The 17653-nt window shown below is 46.9% G+C and overlaps 1 protein-coding gene across 3 annotated transcripts in view; it reads left to right on the top strand.

Moving 5' to 3' along the window:
• ZDHHC13 (zinc finger DHHC-type palmitoyltransferase 13) overlaps positions 1 to 17653 on the top strand; it is a 102002-nt gene that overhangs the window by 53848 nt on the left and 30501 nt on the right. For all 3 annotated transcript variants that reach the window (XM_063946395.1, XM_063946394.1, XM_063946393.1), the window contains exons 5-6: positions 16801 to 16945; positions 17170 to 17234. In XM_063946395.1, the coding sequence (XP_063802465.1) occupies positions 16801 to 16945; positions 17170 to 17234 (210 nt within the window). The remainder of the gene's footprint in view (positions 1 to 16800; positions 16946 to 17169; positions 17235 to 17653) is intronic.

The following is a 17653-nucleotide window of genomic DNA, read 5'->3' as shown; positions in this document are numbered from 1 at the left end:
GCACTGCATCTCCTTATGGTGATGTTTACGGGGGCCATTAGTGCCAATTCCCATCTTGTAAACCGCGCTGATGAGACGTGTCTGGTTTGGGCAGAATTTAACAAGGCTGACACTGCATGTGGTGTATGAATTGTGAGGTTGTGACCTAGCACGATGTCTTCGCTTTTCGTTACTAGCAATGCTATCGCAGCAACGCTTCGCAAGCATGTGGGGAGGGATCGCGCTACCGTATCTAGCTGAGCGCTGTAATATGCTACCGGCCTGCTGGCATCACCGTGCTTTTGGGTTAGTACGCCTGCCGCGCAACCAGCACTTTCTGTTCCGTATAGTTCAAAGGGTTTCCCATAGTCAGGCATACCTAATGCTGGTGCCTGCGTTAGGCACTGGTTAAGTCTCTCAAATGCTGTCTCAGACTCGTCTGTATGCGAAATCCGATCAGGTTTGTTTGAGGAGACCATCTCCTGCAAGGGTAACGCTAGGATGGAAAACCCTGGGATACAGTTACGGCAATACCCACACATTCCTAAAAATGTTCTGATCTGTTGCTGGGTTTGTGGCAGAGTCATGTCTCTAATTGCTTGAATTCTATCAGCGGTCAGGTGTCTCAGTCCTTGTGTTAAACAGTGTCCCAAATATTTTACCTTAGTTTGGCATAATTGCAACTTGTCTTTGGAAACCTTGTGTCCTGTGTCTGAAAGATGAAACAGGAGCTGTTTCGTATCCTTCAGGGATGCTTCCAATGAATCAGAACACAGTAGTAGATCATCCACGTACTGTATTAATACTGATCCACTCACTGGTTGGAAAGACTGTAAACAATCATGCAAAGCTTGAGAAAATATACTTGGGCTATCTATGAATCCTTGTGGTAATCGAGTCCATGTGTATTGGACTCCTCTGTATGTAAATGCAAACAAATATTGACTGTCAGGGTGCAGAGGTACCGAAAAGAAAGCGGAGCAGAGGTCAATAACAGTGAAAAATTTCGCAGTGGGAGGGATTTGCATTAGGATGACAGCTGGATTTGGCACTACGGGGAACTGACTCTCAACTATTTTGTTAATCCCCCTTAGATCCTGCACTAGCCGGTAACCCCTCCCCCCACTCTTTTTAACAGGGAAGATGGGACTATTGGCAGTGCTGGACGTTCTTACCAGAATGCCCTGTTGTAGCAAGCGCTCTATTACAGGATACACTCCTAGCTCCACCTCTGGTTTCAGAGGGTACTGTGGGATTTTTGGAGCTATCCTACCATCTTTTACTTGTACAACTACCGGAGCTACGTTTGCCATTAATCCAGTGTCCTGTCCATCTTTAGTCCAAAGTGACTCTGGTATCTGAGATGTCATTTCTTCTACTTGGAGGGAGTCCTATTTGTCATAAGGGTATGTGACATTAATTTTGACGGGGAGTCTAACATGTCTCGCACTTCCTGAGCGTGATTCTCAGGTATGTCCAAGAATACACCTTCAGGAGTACAATAAATGACGCACCCCATTTTACACAGTAAGTCTCTTCCCAGGAGATTAGTCGGTGCCGATGCAGCCAGCAAAAAGGAATGCTTGGTATGTAAAGGCCCTATTGTAATCTCGGCTGGTTTGCTAACGGGGTAGTGCTGGACTACTCCCGTTACCCCTATGGCTGGAATTGTCTTACCAGTGGTTCTCATGCCCACTGTCGAATTTATCACTGATTTGGCCGCCCCTGTGTCTACAAGAAAGTTTAATGATTTACCAGCTACATTGATTGCAATTTCTGGTTCACTTTCAAGGCTTGCAATCAATTTTACTGGCTGCAGATTACAGGTATGGCCACACCCCTATTGGGTATGGTGACCTCCCTGAATCCCGCTGGCAGCAACTACTTGTGATGGAGTTAATTGGGAGCTACCAGAGGCTTGCCAGTCTCTGTTCGGGGGGTATCTTTTTGTTTCCCCTGTATGTGGCTCATAACTCCGTTTCTGCGGACCTTGCTCCCAATGTCATGTGTCGTGTCGTTGTCTAGGGGGTTGGTATGAGTTTCGTGAATTCTTCATTCTACAATCTCGTGCCATGTGTCCCTGTTTATGACAAGAATAACAAGTAACCACATTTGACTTACCCACAGGGTTTGGTGATATAAACAAAGGCTGCCTTGTGGTCAGGGCCTGTATACTTACTGCCATTAACTTATCACCTTGTTGTTCCCTGTGTCTGGTGATGTTCCTATCGTGATCAATAGCAGCCTCTCTCAAAGTAGCCACAGACAGACCTCGCCAACATGGTTGTGTGGTCTGTACCCTAGTCTTCAATGACTCTTTTAAACCATCCATCAGTACCGATACTGCTACTTCTCGATGGTTTATGTTTGTTTTAATGTCCTCTATGCCTGTGTATTTTGCCATTTCTGATAATGCTCTGTGAAAATACTCTGCAGCTGTTTCTGACTCCTTCTGTTTAATGGAGAATATTTTGTTCCATTTAACTACGGCTGGGAAATACTCTTTTAACTGTAAGCTTATTCTTTTTACATTGTCTTTGTTGTACACATTTGTAAGAGGTACATCCTGATCTAATCCACAGTCAGCTAAAAATTGAGCTGCGTCGACATTGGAGGGTAAACATGCTCTCAGCAATATCTGCCAGTCTTTATTGTTGGGCTCTAACGTGTTACCTAGGTCTCTGATGTATTTTTGGCTGGCAACTAAGTCTTTTCTAGGGTCAGGGAATTCCGACACTATGGTCCTTAATTCCATTCGGGAAAATGGGCTGTACATGGCAATGTTCCTAACAGGAGTGACTCCTGAAGTGTCTGTTTTCCCATTTGGAACTACTATTACCTTAACAGGATTAACTCTAACAACCTCATCCTGTGTAGATTCTACAGGCTGTGGTGAAATAGTTTCAGCATAGTGTATGGTGCCGTACTTACCCGTTGATACGACCTCACCTATCCCTCCGCTAGGGGCTTTCGTTACTAATCTCGGGGGTTGAGCTGTGCCTACAGTGGTCTCTGCTATGGTGGCTGCTAGAGAGAGCGCTGAAATTGTTGCCGATTCGTCCTCTTGATCACACTCCTGAGGAAAGTTCAAAACAGGGTACAACTTGCACGGGTTAATACTTGCATTGGTTAATTGGTTAACATTATCTTTAACATTTACACAGTTGCTAAGTGTTTGTTTGTTACACCTTAATGCGTCATTCTCCGCAACCAATTTTTCTCCCGATATATATGGTGGCGGTGGGGCCGTGGCTATCAGTTTTCTGATCGAGCCAGATCCCGCCGCCTGAGCCAATCCTCTCTGTATGTCACCCTCCTGTTGCCACAACTGTAAATAATCATAATGCTTGATTCGTCTCTTGGCTGATTTAATGAGACATATCCTTCTCCTTAAATTCGTTAACACTTCTGTGCTGAAGCTACCTACTCTTGGGAATTTCTCCCCGTCATGTATTGTCATTCTCTCCCATTCATCACATAAAGCTTCTGTGTGACTTCCGTATTTCTCACACATTACGTATCTTGCCGACCCGACTGGTCGGTTCACTGAATCAACCCGAACCGAGGTTGATCGCCCCCTACCTGAACAAGTGGCCCCCATAGTTCGAAGGTGTTGCTTTATTCAACCAACCCTTACGCAAACCAAAATGTTCAAAATAGGCTGACGGTGGCGGTTTACCGAGTACCCCACTCACTCGCCCACGCCGACCAATACGACCTGATCACACCGATATGGTGCTGGCGTACTCGACCTAGGGCCCCTGCGACCTGAACCTCTATTTACTGGAACCTGTGAGGGTGATCCGAAGAACACTTACTCTTTCCAGTAACTATTGGTTGTTGTATAGTTCCTGAGTGAGCAGCGAACCTCCCTTAAAATAAAAAAAATTACACAAATCACGTTAGAATGTACAAATAGCGTTTATGACCTTCGTACACAAATAGTACCGGTCAGGTTTACTAATGTACACAATTACGTGCGGTACAATCGTTCAGCACATAAGCAACTAATCTTATGTACGGAGCGACCAGTGGAATCGAAAATTGCGGCTGCGAATTCCTTCAGCCAGAGCTTGTATGGCCTATATGGGTGTTGCACCAACCCTTTCTTGGTGTTGTGCCTGTGGACTGTATAGCGGACTTCCTTGTCTGCTGTACCTGAACCTGCTGGTCTGCTATGACCTCCTGGTCTGTTACAGTATGACCTCCTGGTCTGCTACACTCTAATGCTCAAATTGTATGTTTTAACCAGGGATGCCTCCCTAGCCACCATGTACGTCACTTACACGCATGTACCTCACGAGAACTCGACTTTTCTTGTGGTTCAACCTCAAAAATTGTAAAAACAAACACTCACCACATATACACTTTTGTTTCTATTTCTATTTCTGCGCAGAAATTTCTCTTTAGACCAGATGTGTTACAAATTAGGAGAAGGATCTGTTAATTTAAATTTCGAATGTTAAAATAGATTTGCGCGATTTATCGCGTTGCGCTATTTATCGCGTTGAGAAAAAAAAAATTTACACTTGTGATTTGAGTTACGTGGGCGTACCCGTACGCTCCGTTGCGTAATATACGCTGCGTGCGTCGGCCCTTGGGTTGCGTACACAAGTCTCAGTCCTTTGTTAGAGACACGTGTACGCAAAGCAAAGATCCACCGTAACACAATTTATACGTTTATCAATGTAGATGATCCTTTATCATCTACCGCGCACCACACTGACTTCGCCTTGTCTCTCAGGCACAGCTGTGTTTGTCTATACTTTAACTATATTACCTTTACTCTTAAACTATGAAATAGCGGCAAATCTCTCTTAGCACGTTTATCAACTATAAAACTGGCAAACAGGAGAGTGATATACGAAAATACACAAATGAAAAAAAGAAATGCAGATATATATGTGTGCGTGCGTGTGTACGCAAGACAGAAAAATAAACAGTTTTAAAAGAGACTAGCGTGTCGTTCTTACCTCCGGTTCCCGGATTCCTTCAGCACCCTTTACTAAGAGAAGCAGACGCTTATCCAAACAGCACTACGAGGAATATGATCTCCCGCCCTTTGCTGCTGGATAATGTCTGCTGAAATTACCTAGTGCAGATATGTGAAGGACAGGACGAGCCCCCAATTGATAAAGCTAAATATTTATCTTATATAATACCCTTTATGAGGTCTAAGAACACTGTACGCTATCTACGTATGAAGTACCGTAAGGGTACGCACGTTGCGTAACAATCGTTTAGCCGTAGTCGAGACGCTCAAGCGTCACGTTCGCTCACGGCCAAGAGATCACTGGCAGGCACGCTATTGGCTGCTGACTAACGTAATGATTCGCTATAGCGTAGCGGACGCTCGGGACCACGAGGAGATCACCAGCGGCGCTGACGCTCACAATGTTAAACCTTTGTATCTAAACCATAAACAATGCAGTATGCTGTAAAACCTTAGTGTAGAGATAGGGTGTAGATGCAACCTAGTGTAACCTTATTAACTTAAAAGCTGTTTGAGCGTCACCGACGCTCTGAGAATACTAGACACTATAAGAAATACACAGATACCTGGGCTTAGGGTCCAACGCCTAATATGTATATATTTTGAATGATAAACTTGCAAAAGAATTAATACAAATCATACACTACAATATAACATAGACTACCTAACCAGATAACTACACAGGAAATATAATACAATTACTATTTAAAGGAAAATAAGAGAGAAAGAGGAGAAGGGAGAGAGAGAGAGAAATTGGCCCACAATAACAAGATCAATATAGTTGCGGAGAAACACTTACGCACAAGGGGAAACGATCGCATGCGCCTCGATATCCAGCTCCCGATTATCAGCAATGAGAACCGTTGAAGAGAGTGCACTGGATATGGTCGGCCTGCCTATTTATGCCCCACACACAATGCAATTCAATGGTCCCTACAATCTCATTGTTCATTGGACACAGGAATTCGGCTTCGCATTATAACAAAAGGTCATAGGTTGATTCATACAGGTGGGCTGTGACTGCTTCCAACTGTTCAGGTGGGTGGGACACTGAGTTTCCCGCCGCATGACTAAATAAGAACAAATAATAGTAAATGGACATAAACTTCTTATGTCCATAACTATTCGCACGAGCGATTAATCCGCTCCAAACCAACACCGGAATATTGCTATTTAAATACTCTTCCGATGGGTACCAAACACCACTGTATGACCCCTGTTAGACCCTTCGTACAATACAAAGAGGGATCTCTCTGTTCAGGAACATGCTATGTTAACTAAACTTTCAGAATCTATCAAAGGGACCATGATCTACAAAATACATTATATAGTGAAAATATGTAACGATTGAGTCGCACGCTACGATCACATAAACTCTACCGTAAATACGCATACCGTGCGCCTGCGGGTGCCCGCGACTGTGAGTATGCGCACGTACGGGAGAGCGCACGCATGCGCAGCACGGACCTGTGTGAGGTGCAAATATGGTAGTGTGCATAGAGATATTTTTCTGACTTTGACACCTTTTTGTGTGTAGCCCGCAGTACCAGGTGGTTTTGCCAGCAGAGGGGATAAGGCTTAGACCTGGAACTCCTCCCCCAGCCCCAGGGCGCCATTTCCAGCAAATGTTCCTACCCTGGAGCTGCATATCTGTCTCTCCCTCACTCCCTGTCAGTGTTTGGGTGCCATTTCTCTCAGCTACACTGTTCCTGTGACTGCTTGGGCAAATCCTCCTTTGTAAAGCCGCCTGGTTGTCAGTGCTGTGACTTTACATGACACTTAAGTATTCTACATGTCAATTAGACAGTGTTAGTTAAGAGAGAGTGCATTTAGTCAGGGTTCTCTGGTACAAGTACCCAGTGATATACATCCAGTTCTTACTGTGCAGTTATATCTATTGATTACAGAGCTATATATATATATAAGCTGGTCCAGTGCAGTATTATTGTTGGTAATAACCTCTGCATTGTATAACTGTGACTATATGTGTGTGCATTAGCTTGTTGGGTGATTTACATTTTGTGTCTCTTACTCCACTTGCTATCCCTATATTCTATAACCTGAGGGGGCTTGGTGCGTCAGGTTTTATAATATAAGATATTCACAAGATATACTCTAATACGTATTTTTCTCTGTGATTTTAGTCACCATATCTCTCCTGTATCTCTGCTTGTGCTGACTACACTTCGCAGGGGTTTGGGCAAGAGGTATTGTGCTGCTGACAATTGTACTGTGTTACCTGATATTGCAAGTTATATCATGTCTGCTTCTGAAGGTAACTGTTCTGGGGCTGAACACACTGCCAGTGTTGCTGAAGCCACAGATCCCTATGAGGAGACTGTAGCAGCTGCGGGCTCTGGATCCGGGGGCTCCTTGCCCCCCAGTGGGACTGTGGCAACGGGGGCCCATAATGACCCACCGTAGGCTACTTTCTCCACGCTTCTAAATACGCTAGTTACTAAACTAACACCTCCTATGGGACCTCCTATGCCGGTTCAACCGTATGTGGCCCCCGCAGCTAACCCGCCGTGGGCGGATAACTTGTCTGCGCAATTGAAGAAGTTGAACCAGTCCTTGACTACTAAAAAAGTCTGACCCTCGCTCGCCTAAGACCAAGGGGTCCTCTAAGCGAGCTCTTACCTCCTCACAATCGACTGCTGTCACTGACACCTCGTCTGATGAAGATGGCGCTTACACTGACCCCACAGATTCTGACACAGATACTGCTGATGGGGATAGTAGTTCACATGTGGATGTTCCTGATCTTTTGGAGGCTATTAAGTTAATTCTGCAGATTACGGATGATCCCGAGCCATCCGCCCCTCCTAAGAAACCAGATAGGTTCAAGCGTCAGAATGTGGTTAAACAAGTTTTACCTCACTCTGACCACCTAGTGGATATACGTCAGGAACCCGGGGGAAACCCGGGAAAGAAGTTTGTGCTTCAAAAGAAGATGCTGGCTCGCTATCCCCTCGCACAAGAGCTGTCTAAAAATTGGGAAACTCCTCCTCCAGTAGACTCGCATGTGGCTAGGATGATGGTTTCCTCAGCTCTACCTGTCACTACCGTCACGTCTCTAAAAGAGCCTACGGATAAATGTCTGGAGGGTTGTCTGAAAGCGATTTACACCCTCATGGGTGCTGCACAAAGGCCCACTATTGCAGCAACATGGGATGCAGAGGCTATTGAAGCATGGGCCCTAGAGTTGGAAACTGAAATCTCTTCTGACCATGGGGTTTATTTACTAATATTCGTGTTTTTGCCGTTTTGAAAGGTGTTTGATCTCGAATGGTATCGGGTGCATTTTACTGCAACTTTTTGAATCCTGATACGGTCATTCACTAAGCTGCCGAGTTTTGCACATTCGTTTTTTCCGATGTCGATGTGATTCGTAATATCAGGCAGTGTTTTACGGGAGTGATGAGTAAAACACTGCCTGACAAAACACAAGGAATCCCGGCCGGATCTGAGATCCGTGCAGGGCTTCATTGTGTACCTTAAAAAGTTCATTAAAGTCTTAAAAAAGTTAGAAAAAAATGCGTGGGGTCCCCCCTCCTAAGCATAACCAGCCTCGAGCTCTTTGAGCCGGTCCTGGTTGACAAAATATGGGGGGGGAAATGACAGGGGTTCCCCCATATTTAATCAACCAGCACCGGGCTCTGTGCCAGGTCCTGGTTCCAAAAATACGGGGGACAAAAAGCGTAGGGGTCCCCCGTATTTTTGAAACCAGCACCGCGCTCCACTAGCTGGGGAGATAATGCCACAGTCGGACACATTGATATCTGTCCCTGCGGCCGTGCCATTAAAACCCCAACTAGTCACCCCTGGCCGGGGTACCCTGGAGGAGTGGGGACCCCTTCAATCAAGGGGTCCCCCCCCTCCAGCCACACAAGGGCCAGGGGTGAAGCCCGAGGCTGTCCCCCCCCCCCCCCCCCCCCCCATCCAAGGGCGGCGGATGGGGGGCTGATAGCCTTGTTAACAAAATGTGAATATTGTTTTTAGTAGCAGTACTACAAGTCCCAGCAAGCCTCCCCCGCAAGCTGGTACTTGGAGAACCACAGGTACCAGCATGCAGTGGAAAACCGGGCCCGCTGGTACCTGTAGTACTACTACTAAAAAAATACCCCAATAAAAACAGGACACACACACCGTGACAGTACAACTTTATTACATACATGCACACCAACATACACACATACTTACCTATGTTCCCACGAGGCTCGGTCCTCTTCTCCATGTAGAATCCTTGGGGTACCTGTGAAAAAAATTACTCACATAATCCAGTGTAGAATCCGACCTTTGAATAATCCACGTACTTGGCAAAAAAATAAAACGGAAACCCGACCACGCACTGAAAGGGGCCCCATGTTTACACATGGGACCCCTTTCCCCGACTGCCAGGACCCCCCCTGACTCGTGTCAAAGAGGGTCCCTTCAGCCAATCAGGGAGCGCCACGTCGTGGCACTCTCCTGATTGGCTGTGTGCTCCTGTAGTGTCTGTCAGGCAGCACACGTCACAGATACAATGTAGCGCCTATGCGCTCCATTGTAGCCAATGGTGGGAACTTTGCGGGCAGCGGTGAGGTTACTTTCGGTCAACCGCTGCCCGCAAAGTTTCCACCATTGGCTACAATGGAGCGCATAGGCGCTACATTGTATCTGTGCCGTGTGCTGCCTGACAGACACTACAGGAGCACACAGCCAATCAGGAGAGTGCCACGACGTGGCGCTCCCTGATTGGCTGAAGGGACCCTCTTTGACACGAGTCAGGGGGGGTCCTGGCAGTCGGGGAAAGGGGTCCCATGTGTAAACATGGGGCCCCTTTCAGTGCGTGGTCGGGTTTCCGTTTTATTTTTTTGCCAAGTACGTGGATTATTCAAAGGTCGGATTCTACACTGGATTATGTGAGTATAATTTTTTTCACAGGTACCCCTAGGATTCTACATGGAGAAGAGGACCGAGCCTCGTGGGAACATAGGTAAGTATGTGTGTATGTTGGTGTGCATGTATGTAATAAAGTTGTACTGTCACGGTGTGTGTGTCCTGTTTTTATTGGGGTATTTTTTTAGTAGTAGTACTACAGGTACCAGCGGGCCCGGTTTTCCACCGCATGCTGGTACTTGTGGTTCTCCAAGTACCAGCTTGCGGGTGAGGCTTGCTGGGACTTGTAGTACTGCTGCTGCTACTTAAAACAATATTCACATTTTGTTAACAAGGCTATCAGCCCCCCATCCGCCGCCCTTGGATGGGGGGGGCAGCCTCGGGCTTCACCCCTGGCCCTTGGGTGGCTGGAGGGGGGGGGGACCCCTTGATTGAAGGGGTCCCCACTCCTCCAGGGTACCCCGGCCAGGGGTGACTAGTTGGGGTTTTAATGGCACGGCCGCAGGGACCGATATCAAAGTTTCCCCCGGCTGTGGCATTATCTCCCCAGCTAGTGGAGCCCGGTGCTAGTTTAAAAAATACGGGGGACCCCTACGCTTTTTGTCCCCCGTATTTTTGGAACCAGGACCTGGCACAGAGCCCGGTGCTGGTTGATTAAATATGGGGGAACCCCTGTCATTTTTTTTCACCATATTTTTTCAACCAGGACCGGCTCAAAGAGCCCGAGGTTGGTTGTGCTTAGGAGGTGGGACCCCACGCAATTTTTTTTCCCGATTTTACACTAAACAGACCCTTTCCCATAGATAACCATGCACAGATCTCACTGATCCGTGCATGGTTATCCAAACTCGACTGGAAAGAGCAGGTCTATTTTTTTTGCTGCTTTTTTTAACGAATCGAAAAAAAACAGACCCGCACTTGAGCACTCAGAAACTAACACCCAAATACGAATGAATAGTGAATGGCCGTATTCTATGAAATAACAGCCGCGTTTGACCGATGGTCTATTCATTCGTATTTCTGAACGTTGTCATTCAAACCATTACGAATAGTCCAAACACTGCCGAGATTGGTGCTTAGTGAATTCCCGGATTGGGACTTAGAAAAAAAAACTCAAATCGGCCAAACTCGGATTTTTAGTAAATACTGGCCCATGTTAGACAATGCTTGTCATATATTGTCACAGCTTCTCACTATATTAAAGAGGCGGCTTCTGATGCCGGTGTTCTAGCAGCCAAGGCCTCTACTACATCAGTCCTGGCTCGCCGGATATTGTGGCTGAGATCCTGGTCTGTGGATCTGGACTCTAGAAAAACCCTGGAGGTACTCCCTTTCAAGGGAGATATTCTGTTTGGGGAGGACTTAAATAAGATAGTGGCTGACTTGGCTACTGCCAAAACTGCCTGTCTCCCAAGTACCGCTCCTTCTGTGTCGAAGGCTAAAGGTACTTCCTTTCGTCCTTCAGGTAAAGCAAAAGGTCAGGCGTACAACAAGCAGGCCCGCACTTCCAAACCTGGTAAGCCGAAGCCCAAAAGAGCCTGGGCTGCCCGTCAGCCAGCTTCCAAGACGGATAAGCCTGCCGCATGACGGGGCGGGCCTACCCCTGGGGGATCCCAGGGTGGGGGGGCCGGCTTCTAGGGTATACCCAGGAATGGTTGAAGACCACTTCAGATGCCTGGGTGCAGGAAGTCGTCACTCGAGGTTACACCATTGCCTTTAAAAACCGTCCCCCCCCTCATCGATTTTGCCTGAAAAGGCAAATACTCTACATTTGGTGGTACAGACTCTTCTGGATACAGGAGTTGTAGTACAGGTGCCTCTTGCTCAGAGGGGCCGGGGGTACTATTCTCCGCTGTTTTTAGTCCTGAAACCGAATGGGTCCTCTCGGCCCATTCTCAATCTCAAGGCATTGAACAGGTTTGTGAAAGTTTCCAAGTTCCGTATGGAAACCCTTCGCTCTATAGTTCTGGCCTTGGAACCTGGGGATTATATGGTCTCCATGGACATACAGGATGCTTACCTGCATATTCCTATAGCAGTGTCCCATCAGCAATACCTGAGGTTTGCGATTGGCAACCTCCATTATCAGTTTCGGGCGTTACCTTTTGGTTTAACTACAGCTCCGCGAGTCTTCACCAAAGTTATGGCGGTGCTGCCGGTGGTACTCTGCCGTCAAGGGGTCAGGATACTACCGTATCTGGACGACTTGTTGATCCTGGCAAATTCCCCAGAACTTCTCCTACGTCATCTGGATATGACTGTCCGGTTTCTACAAGCCCACGGGTGACTCAACTGGAAGAAATCTTCCCTGCTCAGAGCATGGTGCACCTGAGAGCGCTATTGGACACACAACCAACGGTTGTTCTTGTCCCAGGAGAAAGTCCTGAAGCTTCAGGACAGGATTCATTGCTTCCTTTCTCGTCCGCAAGTGTTGATACATTTGGCGATGCAGGTGCTGGGCCTCATGGTGTCGGCATTCGACATGGTGGAGTATGCTCAATTCCATTCTCGCCCTCTCCAGAGGCTGATTCTAGCTAAGTGGGACGGCTTGCCTCACCGGATCAGGTCTCACATGATCTCATTGACTCCGGAGGTCCGTCTGTCGCTGCACTGGTGGTTCCAGGACCAACGATTGTGCAGGGGCCATCCCTCCTGAATATCCGACTGGGTCCTGTTGACGACAGATGCCAGTCTAAGAGGTTGGGGCGCGGTGCTGGAGCAACACTCCCTTCAGGGTCGGTGAACCAAGGAGGAATCTCTCCTCTCGATCAACATTCTGGAATTGCGGGCGGTCTTCAATTCGTTGAACCTGCCCAGCATTTAATTCAGAACCGTCCTGTTCAAGTACAGTCGGACAACGCCACCACAGTGGCTTACATAAATCATCAAGGCGGCACTCAAAGCCGTTTGGCAATGAAGGAAGTCTCACGGATTCTGCAATGGGCGGAACGCCATCTACCGGCCATATCGGCAATATTCATTCCGGGAGTCCTGAATTGGGAAGCGGACTTTCTCAGTCGTCAGGACGTACATGCCGGCGAGTGGGGCCTCCATCCAGAAGTGTTTCAACTCCTAGTGGAAAAGTGGCCTTCCAGACGTAGATCTGATGGCGTCTCGACACAATCACAAGGTTTCGGTCTTCGGAGCAAGGACAAGGGATCCTCAAGCAGCATTCGTGGATGCGCTGGCGGTGCCGTGGAGGTTTCGGCTGCCGTACGTGTTCCCTCCGGTGTCGCTCCTGCCCAGGGTAATTTGGAAGTTCAAGCAAGAAAGAGGAATTCTGCTTCTCATAGCTCCAGCGTGGCCCAGGCTGCACTGGTTCTCAGACCAGCAGGTCCTATCGTCAGAGCGTCCAATTCTACTTCCACAACGCCCAGACCTCCTCGTTCAGGGCCCCTGTGTCTACCAGGACCTAGCCCGGCTGTCTTTGACGGCGTGGCTCTTGAAGCTTCCGTCTTGAGGGCTAAAGGGTTTTCTGAGGTGGTCATTTAAACTATGTTGCGGGCCCGGAAACCGGCTTCTGCTCGTATTTACCATAGGGTCTGGCATTCTTACTTTGTTTGGTGCGCATCTAACAATTATGACGCTTCCAAGTTTAGTACAGCCAAGTTGTTGGCCTTTCTTCAGCAGGGCCTGGACTTAGGCCTGCGTCTGGCCTCCCTCAAGGTTCAAATATCTGCCTTGTCGGTGTGGTTTCAGAGAAAGATTGCAACCTTACCTGATGTGCATACCTTCATTCAGGGTGTGTTGCGTATCCAACCTCCCTATGTCCCGCCTGTGGCTCCTTGGGACTTGTCAGTGGTTTTGGAGGCGTTACAAGAGTCTCCGTTTGAACCTCTTAGTTCAGCTGATCTTAAGTGGCTTTCCCTTAAGGTGGTGTTTCTGCTGGCTATTGCTTCAGCTAGATGAGTGTCGGATTTGGGTGCCTTGTCTTGTAGTTCCCTATATCTGATATTTCACCGTGACCGGGCGGTTCTTAGGACTCATCTCGGTTATTTGCCTAAGGTGGTTTTTTCGTTCCACCTTAATCAGGAGATTGTGGTACCGGCCTTTGTCTCTCTTGATCTGTCTCCCAAAGAGCGGTCTTTGGATGTGGTACGGGCTCTCCGTATCTATGTGAAGAGAACTGCTTCTGTTAGGAAATCTGATTCTCTCTTTTTATTCTGTTTGGGTTTCACAAACTGGGCTGGCCTGCTCACAAGCAGACTTTGGCCAGATGGATTAAAGTGGTGATTGCACATGCTTATGTGAGGGCTGGTCTGTCAGCTCCTGCTCACATTACGGGCCATTCTACTCGGTCTGTTAGACCTTCATGGGCGGCCCGCCGTGGTGCGACCCTTGAACAATTGTGCAAGGCGGCTACGTGGTCCTCTGTGAACACGTTCATAAGGTTCTATGCCTTCGATACTGCCGCTTCCCAGGATGCTTCCTTTGGACGCCGGGTTCTTGTGCCCGCTACAGTGTGTCCCCTCCCATAAGGAACTGCTTTAGGACATCCCCTATGTCTTTCCTTGTGGAGCCCAGTGTACCCCGCAGCAGAAAACGAGTTTTATGGTAAGAACTTACCTTTGTTAAAACTTTTTCTGCGAGGTACACTGGGCTCCACAAGGCGCCCACCCTGACGCACTTAGCTTCTATGGGTTGGTATGTCATTAGCCGCTGACACTTCGCTTGTCGTGAGAATGCGGTGTTGTGGCTACTAACTGTTGTCGTCTCTTTTCCTGCTACTGCATTGGGCTGGTTAACTAAGAACTGAGATCCTGTGCAGGGAGGCGGGGTTATAGAGGAGGCGGCGCTATGCATCTTGGGAACAGTCAAAGCTTTTGAGCCTGTTGGTGCCTCGGATCAAGATCCTACGCTACACCCCTATGTCTTTCCTTGTGGAGCCCTGTGTACCTCGCAGAAAGAGTTTTAACAAAGGTAAGTTCTTACCATAAAACTCGTTATATCTTTGATAAAAGTGCACAGCTGGCACTGAAACGCACCGCGGCGTGTCATCTTACAGTTACAGAGTCTCTCACACCTTACCTGGACACATTGATATCTTTTGCTATATCTAAACACTTTTTACTTGTCAGCATATTGGGACACTCTGGATATAATATACAACCTCCTCAGTGGCCATTGGCTACAATGTAACAGTCACAGGCTGCCGTATCTGGGACTACGCACCAGCGAGTGTTTTTTTTTTTTTTTGTTTTTTTGAGTGCTCACCTGGATGGTGCTGTGTGTTCCTGGCTACACGTTGATCGGCGCGTACTCCTACACTTCATATGCGGAGTGCTCCTTACTAATTGATGCACATCACAAGGAGACAGATACGTTATATGGGATGTTAGTCAACTGAATTTTGTCCGGTATTGTTATAATAAATACTAATTCTTGTATAACCCTTTAAAAGGCTTTGTATGTTGTCGTCAGTCTACGCTTGCGTCAGCCATGTTCTAGGAGCACACCTGAAATCAGGCAGATTTACTCATACCCACCACTCTGCATAGACCGCAGTTCTGTCCACGCACCCTATCTGAACAAGCAGAGATGCGTCTAAATTGCCTTCTTCTCTCTTTCACTCGTACTTCAATGCGTTCAGCCCAGGAGCCTGCCACTGTTTTGCATCTGCTTTCCGCACCCCTCATTGCTTTGGGATGCACCCACATTTGTCATCTGGTTGCCTGGCCTAGACTATATGAAAGACCAGAAGAACCTGACTCCCGTTGCTAACCAGCCAGTGTAATTGGAATATAAGGAGTAACGCTCCTCAGTCAGTCAGACCGGGCGAACTGGCTTTTCTTGTTCCTTTATAGATTATTTCTGCAGGAAGCATCTGAGGCCGATTTCGCCTCGTTTCCCATCATTCAGTGTGATGTAATTCTAACGGCTGGGCTGTAACATGCAACTCTGCATTTCCACACTTACAAAGATGTGATACAGGTCATGTGATCACTATATAGAAAGCTGTGATTGCACAATGCAGGTTATTCCGCAGCCCCATTAGTTTAATAAGGTGGGGCTGCATTAAACCTGTTTTCTAGCATTCTTGATCTGTGGTGAGCGCTGCCCAGCCTGAGCATGTGTGTGTATTATTCAAGGGTTCTTACAGGTGTAATTATCCTGATCTGGACCTACCACTGGAAGCTGTGAGATAAAACAAAGGGGTAGATGTATTAACCTGGAGAAGGCATAAGGAAGTGATAAACCAGTGATAAAGCAGTGTTAAGTGCAAAGTGATAATGCACCAGCCAATCAGCTCCTAACTGTTAATTTACATATGGGAGCGGATTGGCTGGTGCCTTTATCACCTTGCACATATCACTGGTTTATCACTTCCTTATGCCTTCTCCAGGTTAATACATCTGCCCCAATGTTTCTCTTTGGTACCACAAATAAGGGGGGTAATTCCAAGTTGATCGCAGCAGGAAATTTTCTAGCAGTTGGGCAAAACCATGTGCACTGCAGGGGAGGCAGATATGACATGTGCAGAGAGAGATGGATTTGGGTGTGGTGAGTTCAATCCGCAATCTAAATTGCAGTGTAAAAATAAAGCAGCCAGTATTTACCCTGCACAGAAGCAAAATAACCCACCCAAATCTAACTCTCTGTGCAAATGTTATATCTGCCCCCCCTGCAGTGCACATGGTTTTGCCCAACTGCTAAAAAATTTCCTGCTGCGATCAACTTGGAATTACCCCCATGGTTCTTACAAGGATATAAAAAAAAAATTATACAAAGTATTCAAGTGAAATTATAATCAATGAAAAGAATCATGTCTAACTTAATAGAACTCTATCCTTAAGCTCTTACAGTCTAGTTAAACGTTTGCCATGGTTCCCTTTTTAATTATAACTTGGCAGACTCCAGTTACATTTGTGTATTCATTAATTGTAGGTATTGAGCAACGTCTTAATGTTTCTGTTGTGACGTGTAGTATTTCTGCTCTCCCTCCTCAGGCAAGGACACCTCCAGACCGTTATACTGCTGATGAAGATTGGGGGCGACCCGAATCTGATAGATGGGGAAGGGTATAACAGCGTCCATCTGGCTGTCCTCTTCCAGCACTTACCTATTATAGCTTACCTAATCGCCAAAGGAGAGGTGTGTACATGCAATGAAAACTCGGAGAAATGGAAGTGTACAGTTACCTTTTTAAAAATACTATTGACTTTATGGATTATTTCTCCCCATCCCCCGTAATCGTCTGGGTTTTTTGGAGGTGGAGATTGGTGGTGGGTCAAGCTTGGGCTAAACACCCCTTCTACAGACTCTTATGTAGTTCTGCCGATGTTTGTATTTAACAGTTTCCGTTCCTCTATTTGCAGAGCATAGATGTGACCGATCTGAACGGAATGACCCCCCTTATGCTGGCTGCACAGAAAATAATTGGGTAACGAGAACATATTCCATCTGTTACTGTCTGGGAAGCAAAGTATTGATTAAATTAGTCTTTCGGAGAATAAACATGTACTAGAACTGCTAAAGTATATATGTACTGTATATATAATGGAGCCGCGACTCTGCGCAAACTTGTTGGGGCGAGGTGGGGGGTGTTTAAATTGTTTAATATTTGGGTGATAATACCCATTACCTTGACTGTATCGGCCTTATAAAATAGTGAGCGGAAGTGCGTGCGGTTTTATGAGCAGTTTCCCGGTTACTCTGCTTTCTTCGGATACTTACAGATCATTTCTATTACGTGTTGTAATAGTTTGCTATGTTTTTGTGTATCTACGATATAGCTTAGACATTATATAAATGTATGCTTCTGCTTACTGATCCCCCTCCCATCTGTGTTGCTGATAAAGC

Source organism: Pseudophryne corroboree, chromosome 11 (genome assembly GCF_028390025.1).
Source record: "Pseudophryne corroboree isolate aPseCor3 chromosome 11, aPseCor3.hap2, whole genome shotgun sequence".
NCBI classification, from domain to species: domain Eukaryota; kingdom Metazoa; phylum Chordata; class Amphibia; order Anura; family Myobatrachidae; genus Pseudophryne; species Pseudophryne corroboree.
Note: the sequence above shows the minus strand (reverse complement) of the source record. Positions and strands in the feature narration are given on the sequence as shown.